This window comes from Rhinoderma darwinii, assembly GCF_050947455.1.
Source record: "Rhinoderma darwinii isolate aRhiDar2 chromosome 12 unlocalized genomic scaffold, aRhiDar2.hap1 SUPER_12_unloc_11, whole genome shotgun sequence".
Taxonomy (NCBI): domain Eukaryota; kingdom Metazoa; phylum Chordata; class Amphibia; order Anura; family Rhinodermatidae; genus Rhinoderma; species Rhinoderma darwinii.
The window spans coordinates 334,295-341,417 of NW_027461864.1; the positions used below are offsets into that span (position 1 = coordinate 334,295).

Genomic DNA, 7,123 nt, shown 5'->3' on the forward strand with positions numbered 1-7,123 from the left:
AACTATGACATGTGTCACTTTATGTGGTAATAACTTTGGAATGCCTTTATTTATCCAAGTGATTCTGAGACTGTTTTCTGGTGACACATTGAACTTTATGTTAGTGGTAAAATTTGGTTGATACATTCAGTGAAAAACAAAAAATTACAGAAAATGTGGTGTAAGGCAGATGGTTATACCACACTAAATAGTTATTAATTAACAATTTGTTTTTTTAAATAAAGGACTTAATATTGAAAAAAGTTGTTTTTTTTACAACTGTTTTTTTTTTGTCTCACTAGGTGACTTGAAGTCAGGAATCCCTGATCGCTATTCTAATACACTGACAGCAAACCTAAGGCAGGACAAACTAGACTTCCGTAGATGACAAACCCGGAGGCCATTGTTAGGCCTCCTGTTGCCATAACATGATGGAATAGAACGTCAAGGAGCAGGAAGGGGTTAAAGGATCTGCTAACGTCTTGGTGCCAGATACCACAGAACACTTTTAAAGATCTTCTGAAATCCATGTCCCAACGGGTCAGAGCTATTATGGCAGCACGAGGAGGACTACACAAGGCAGGTGGTTTTAATGTTATGTCTGGATGGTGTATATGTTAGTAATTAATTTCTATTAATTTGTACATTGATGGAAATTAGGGTATGTTCACACGCAAACTCAAAAATATCTGAAAATACAGAGCTGTTTTCAAGGTATTCAGCGTTTTTTTACGGCCGTTTTTGGAGCTGTTTTCAATATTGTCTAGGAAAAACGGCTCCAAAAGCGGCCCAAGAAGTGACTTGCACTTCTTTTGTGAACATACCCTAAAAAAAGAGTAATTTTTCTGTGCTTTTTATTTTTACAATATATATCAATCACCCTAAATATTGTAATCTTGGGGCCTACATTGCTCCTATGTAAACATGGGAACACCACCATTCTCACCAGTTTTAAGGCGTAATGTAAGTCTTAGGCCAAAATGTAGTAGTAGTCGAAACGCCAATCCAACCGAGATGGAATATGAAATATCCAAGATAGAAGGGAGTCCCAGGCATAAAATAAGATAAGATAACTTTATTAATCCCCGAAGGGAAATTCCAGTATCACATAAATGGATTCTGGGAAACGGCATCAGGGATCTTTTATTATTAGGTCTCTGTGCAGATTGAGATTCTGGCGTCCAAGGTGAAGATGATGAAGAAGACTAGGTGGTACTGTAGACAAAACAAAAAATAATCAGACCAGACGATAATCACTCAGCAATATACTGGTGCCGAAGCTCCAGCCATGATTTCACAAAAATACTATAGATGTCAGTGATCATATCTGTACTGCTGGTGTTTCTTCTGTACCACAGCTGTTGGTACTTATCTCCTGCTCTTTCTTTGAAAGGCATGGACGCGGCACAAGGGACAGCGTGGATTTGTCGGGATCCAATGTGCAATACAAGGCAGATGGAATATGTGAGAACATGGCAGAACGGTGACTTGCTCTCCAATCTCATAGTCCTCTAGGCATATAGTGCAGGACTGGATGTCTTCGTTTTCAGTAAAAGTTCGAGATGGGAGTCTATCAATCTGCCTGCCTCTCCTGCCTCGCCGACGTTGTCTTCTCTGCACAGGTCTGCTGTCTGTGGTCTCTGTTGTCGACTGTTGGTTGGGAAGCAGCTGACTGGTGCTTGGTGTTGGCTCCACCAGCCTGTTAGATGTTTGCTGAGGAGATCTGCTTCCTTCTCTGGATGGCTGCAGGTTTGGTAGCGGCTCACTGGTGCTGGGGTCTTGTGTTGGTTCCTCCAGCCTTTCGGATCTCTCCTGAGTAGTTGATGGAGTAGACGCAGGCTGGGATTCTCCAGAAATTCTGAGCTCGGTCGCACTATTAATACGACGGCCACTTGTCGTTTCAGACTGTTCTATTGGCTCAGATCGTAATGGGGACCGGCTTCTGTCCGCTCCGTCTTGCTGCAACCTACGGCGCGGTGGAACTTGACCACGTCTTCGTCTCCTGTCAGGGACATTGTCATGGTCTTCATCCTGCTCCACACTCTGACGCCTTCTATGTCCAGATCTTAATCTTCCATCAGCAATGCCTAGATGTGAAACAATGTGTATAACATATATTAATTATGTACAGAAAAAATGGGAAAAAAGATCAATACCAGACATTTCCTATGGACTCGCGTGGCCTTCTTTCTAGAGGAAAGCTCCCATGTTTTTCTTATCTTGGACAACCGTTTTGATACTATGAATATATACACAGTCGAGTCACATTATTATAGCTACTACTAATATCCAGAGTAACCGGCGTGTGCAGCACGGACAGCAGTAGACGGGCTGGGAGTGACTCAATAAGGTGCTGGTCAGTGGTCTCATATGTGGAGCCTCGCTGACTCCATACATCCCACATTTACTGGAGGGTGCGTGGGGGAGGATCCATAAAGCGAACAACACGATTGACGTGGTCCCACAGATGCTCAATTGGGTTCAAGTCTGGAGAAATAGGGGGCCAGGGAAGTACTTGGAAGTCTTGGTCGTGCTCTTCCAACCACTGTCGGGCATTTATAGTCGTGTGACATGTCGCATTGTCTTGCTTTAAGATTCCATTTGCTCCAGGGAAGACAATCAGCATGTATGGTGGATGTGATCTGTAACGATGGATTCATATCTAAATCGGTTCAGAGCCTTCCATATGGATGAGTGGCCCAGAAGAATGCCATGGAAAAATACCCCAGGCGCTGACGTCGCCGCCAGCTTTTTCCAGCAATGGTTGTAAAGTCCATCCTTTCGATGAAGCAGAAAACGTGATTTATCGGAGAAGACAACCCTTTGCCAATCATCGGTGCTCTGAGACCAATACTGCCGTGCAAATTGAAGCCATTTTTTCTGATGCACCTTTGTTACATAGGAGCAGTGACCATCCGTCGGGTTCGGAGCCCCATACGCAGTCGGGTTCGCTGAACTGTTGTATTAGACACACGTCTGGTAGCCAACGTTCACCTCTCAAATACATGGCACGTGGTGCTCTGCAGTTTCCATGTCCGTTATTCCCAATGATGCCATTTGTCCACTCACGATACACTGTCACCACAGCAGCACGCGAACAGTTCACAAACTGCGCTGTTTGAGAAATACCGCCGCCCTTGGTCCGAAAGCCAATAATCATCCCTTTTTGCAACTGAAAAACGGTGCATTTTTTGCGGACGCAAAACGGACACGTTTGTGTGAAACTAGTCTAAATGTATCTGATATAACTAGTTCCACTTACCTTGATTTATCCGGGAACTTTCGTCTATTGCAAGCTGCAAGAGTTCTCGGTAACTCATTGTTCCTTGTAGCAGGCGGCTTGATGTTTAAATTCAGGAACAATGGAAAAACGGGATTCCTCAAATAAGAGGGAATCTACCACGATGTTCAGAAGTTGCACTGGTGTTTAAGTGCCCTGAACAGATGATGTAGTAGTCGCTTTGTAGCACAAATTCGCTCTTTGAAAAACCAAGTGAAGTTTCAGCATCAGCATCAACTCGAGATATGGCACTGATGTGACCGCGCTTGGGGTCCTTAGAACTTCACGCCATTGTGATGTCACTGCTATAGATGCCACACCCTCCATTGTTCTGATGACATCACTGCCTGCAGTGATGTCATAATGCTTACGGTATGTCATAAACGGTCCCCTGCTCTGCATTATACCAATCACTGCAGCAAAGCCTCCAAATAAAAAACATAAATATATATTAAATTTTTTTATATTTACATATTGCAGCTGAAAATCTCTAATATTTGTTTAGTAAATGTTTCTCTATAATTGTTTAGTAAATGTTGTAGCACACAATTCATCTAAGTAAAAGTCTTAGTAACAGATTACCACAATGGAGAGGTGGAAATGTAACTTTATTTTTCTAAAACTAGATGGTTCTGGAGTAAATAAGAATCCTTTATAACCTAAAGAGGTTGTCTGGTATAAGAAACCCATTGTAAATACCCTATTGGGGAATTCTAAGTTAAGAAAGGACAAGTCTCTTATTGATTTCACTGTGTAATGCTTAGTTTCTCCTGTGGTGGCGCTGCAGGGGAATTCAACACTTCTCAAGTTCCATCACAGATTAAATCTGATCACTGGGGTCACAATCAGCGAAATTAAGCTGCACTATCTGGAAGTACAAATTACACTGAGACTAAGACTTACTAAGACTAAGTCTCTAAGACTTACTAAGACTTTTACTTAGATGAATTGTGTGCTACAACATTTACTAAACAATTATAGAGAAACATTTACTAAACAAATATTAGAGATTTTCAGCTGCAATATGTAAATATAAAAAAATGTAATATATATTTATTTTTTTATTTGGAGGCTTTGCTGCAGTGATTGGTATAATGCAGAGCAGGGGACCGTTTATGACATACCGTAAGCATTATGACATCACTGCAGGCAGTGATGTCATCAGAACAATGGAGGGTGTGGCATCTATAGCAGTGACATCACAATGGCGTGAAGTTCTAAGGACCCCAAGCGCGGTCACATCAGTGCCATATCTCGAGTTGATGCTGATGCTGAAACTTCACTTGGTTTTTCAAAGAGCAAATTTGTGCTACAAAGCGACTACTACATCATCTGTTCAGGGCACTTAAACACCAGTGCAACTTCTGAACATCGTGGTAGATTCCCTCTTATTTGAGGAATCCCGTTTTTCCATTGTTCCTGAATTTAAACATCAAGCCGCCTGCAACAAGGAACAATGAGTTACCGAGAACTCTTGCAGCTTGCAATAGACGAAAGTTCCCGGATAAATCAAGGTAAGTGGAACTTGTTATATCAGATACATTTAGGCTAGTTTCACACAAACGTGTCCGTTTTGCGTCCGCAAAAAATGCACCGTTTTTCAGTTGCAAAAAGGGATGATTATTGGCTTTCGGACCAAGGGCGGCGGTATTTCTCAAACAGCGCAGTTTGTGAACTGTTCGCGTGCTGCTGTGGTGACAGTGTATCGTGAGTGGACAAATGGCATCATTGGGAATAACGGACATGGAAACTGCAGAGCACCACGTGCCATGTATTTGAGAGGTGAACGTTGGCTACCAGACGTATGTCTAATACAACAGTTCAGCGAACCCGACTGCGTATGGGGCTCCGAACCCGACGGATGGTCACTGCTCCTATGTAACAAAGGTGCATCAGAGAAAATGGCTTCAATTTGCACGGCAGTATTGGTCTCAGAGCACCGATGATTGGCAAAGGGTTGTCTTCTCCGATAAATCAAGTTTTCTGCTTCATCGAAAGGATGGACTTTACAACCATTGCTGGAAAAAGCTGGCGGCGACGTCAGCGCCTGGGGTATTTTTCCATGGCATTCTCTGGGCCACTCATCCATATGGAAGGCTCTGAACCGATTTAGATATGAATCCATCGTTACAGATCACATCCACCATACATGCTGATTGTCTTCCCTGGAGCAAATGGAATCTTAAAGCAAGACAATGCGACATGTCACACGACTATAAATGCCCGACAGTGGTTGGAAGAGCACGAGCAAGACTTCCAAGTACTTCCCTGGCCCCCTATTTCTCCAGACTTGAACCCAATTGAGCATCTGTGGGACCACGTCAATCGTGTTGTTCGCTTTATGGATCCTCCCCCACGCACCCTCCAGTAAATGTGGGATGTATGGAGTCAGCGAGGCTCCACATATGAGACCACTTACCAGCACCTTATTGAGTCACTCCCAGCCCGTCTACTGCTGTCCGTGCTGCACACGCCGGTTACTCTGGATATTAGTAGTAGTTATAATAATGTGACTCGACTGTGTATATATTCATAGTATTAAAACGGTTGTCCAAGATTAGAAAGACATGGGAGCTTTCCTCTAGAAAGAAGGCCACGCGAGTCCATAGGAAATGTCTGGTATTGATCTTTTTTCCCATTTTTTCTGTACATAATTAATATATGTTATACACATTGTTTCACATCTAGGCATTGCTGATGGAAGATTAAGATCTGGACATAGAAGGCGTCAGAGTGTGGAACAGGATGAAGACCATGACAATGTCCCCGACAGGAGACGAAGACGTGGTCAAGTTCCACCGCGCCGTAGGTTGCAGCAAGACGGAGCGGACAGAAGCCGGTCCCCTTTACGACCTGAGCCAATAGAACAGTCTGAAACGACAATTGGCCGTCGTATTAATAGTGAGACCGAGCTCAGAATTCCTGTTGAATCCCGGCCTGGGTCTACTCCATCAACTACTCAGGAGAGATCCGAAAGGCTGGAGGAACCAACACAAGAGCCCAGCACCAGTGAGCCGCTACCAAACCTGCAGCCGTCCAGAGAAGGAAGCAGATCTCCTCAGCAAACATCTAACAGGCTGGTGGAGCCAACACCAAGCACCAGTCAGCTGCTTCCCAACCAACAGTCGACAACAGAGACCACAGACAGCAGACCTGTGCAGAGAAGACAACGTCGGCGAGGCAGGAGAGGCAGGCAGATTGATAGACTCCCATCTCGAACCTTTACTGAAAACGAAGACATCCAGTCCTGCACTATATGCCTAGAGGACTATGAGATTGGAGAGCAAGTCACCGTTCTGCCATGTTCTCACATATTCCATCTGCCTTGTATTGCACATTGGATCCCGACAAATCCACGCTGTCCCTTGTGCCGCGTCCATGCCTTTCAAAGAAAGAGGAGGAGATAAGTACCAACAGCTGTGGTGCAGAAGAAACACCAGCAGTACAGGTATGATCACTGACATCTATAGTATTTTTGTGAAATCATGGCTGGAGCTTCGGCACCAGTATATTGCTGAGTGATTATCGTCTGGTCTGATTATTTTTTGTTTTGTCTACAGTACCACCTAGTCTTCTTCATCATCTTCACCTTGGACGCCAGAATCTCAATCTGCACAGAGACCTAATAATAAAAGATCCCTGATGCCGTTTCCCAGAATCCATTTATGTGATACTGGAATTTCCCTTCGGGGATTAATAAAGTTATCTTATCTTATTTTATGCCTGGGACTCCCTTCTATTTTGGATATTTCATATTCCATCTCGGTTGGATTGGCGTTTCGACTACTACTACATTTTGGCCTAAGACTTACATTACGCCTTAAAACTGGTGAGAATGGTGGCGTTCCCATGTTTACATAGGAG

At 43.7% G+C, this 7,123-nt stretch overlaps 2 protein-coding genes across 2 annotated transcripts; one reads left to right on the forward strand and one right to left on the reverse strand.

Moving 5' to 3' along the window:
* Positions 1 to 1,105: 1,105 nt before the first annotated feature.
* Positions 1,106 to 3,495, reverse strand: LOC142698112 (uncharacterized). Its single transcript, XM_075847795.1, has 2 exons — positions 3,242 to 3,495; positions 1,106 to 2,066 (listed from the first exon to the last, which is right to left on the reverse strand). The coding sequence occupies exons 1-2, from the start codon at positions 3,297 to 3,299 to the stop codon at positions 1,348 to 1,350; spliced, it is 777 nt and encodes a 258-aa protein (XP_075703910.1). The 5' UTR covers positions 3,300 to 3,495; the 3' UTR covers positions 1,106 to 1,347.
* A 970-nt stretch (positions 3,496 to 4,465) lies between these two features.
* LOC142698110 (uncharacterized) lies at positions 4,466 to 6,909 on the forward strand. Its single transcript, XM_075847794.1, has 3 exons — positions 4,466 to 4,773; positions 5,948 to 6,707; positions 6,820 to 6,909. The coding sequence occupies exons 1-2, from the start codon at positions 4,716 to 4,718 to the stop codon at positions 6,664 to 6,666; spliced, it is 777 nt and encodes a 258-aa protein (XP_075703909.1). The 5' UTR covers positions 4,466 to 4,715; the 3' UTR covers positions 6,667 to 6,707; positions 6,820 to 6,909.
* Positions 6,910 to 7,123: the final 214 nt, after the last annotated feature.

What these genes read in the sequence shown, in the direction of transcription:
- LOC142698112 (XM_075847795.1), bottom strand. Translation starts at nt 3,299, where the DNA reads ATGAGTTACCGAGAACTCTTGCAGCTTGCAATAGACGAAAGTTCCCGG. An exon ending in AAGTTCCCGGATAAATCAAG is followed by an intron (nt 2,067 to 3,241) that starts GTAAGTGGAACT and finishes TTTCACATCTAG; the next exon opens with GCATTGCTGATGGAAGATTA.
- LOC142698110 (XM_075847794.1), top strand. Translation starts at nt 4,716, where the DNA reads ATGAGTTACCGAGAACTCTTGCAGCTTGCAATAGACGAAAGTTCCCGG. An exon ending in AAGTTCCCGGATAAATCAAG is followed by an intron (nt 4,774 to 5,947) that starts GTAAGTGGAACT and finishes TTTCACATCTAG; the next exon opens with GCATTGCTGATGGAAGATTA.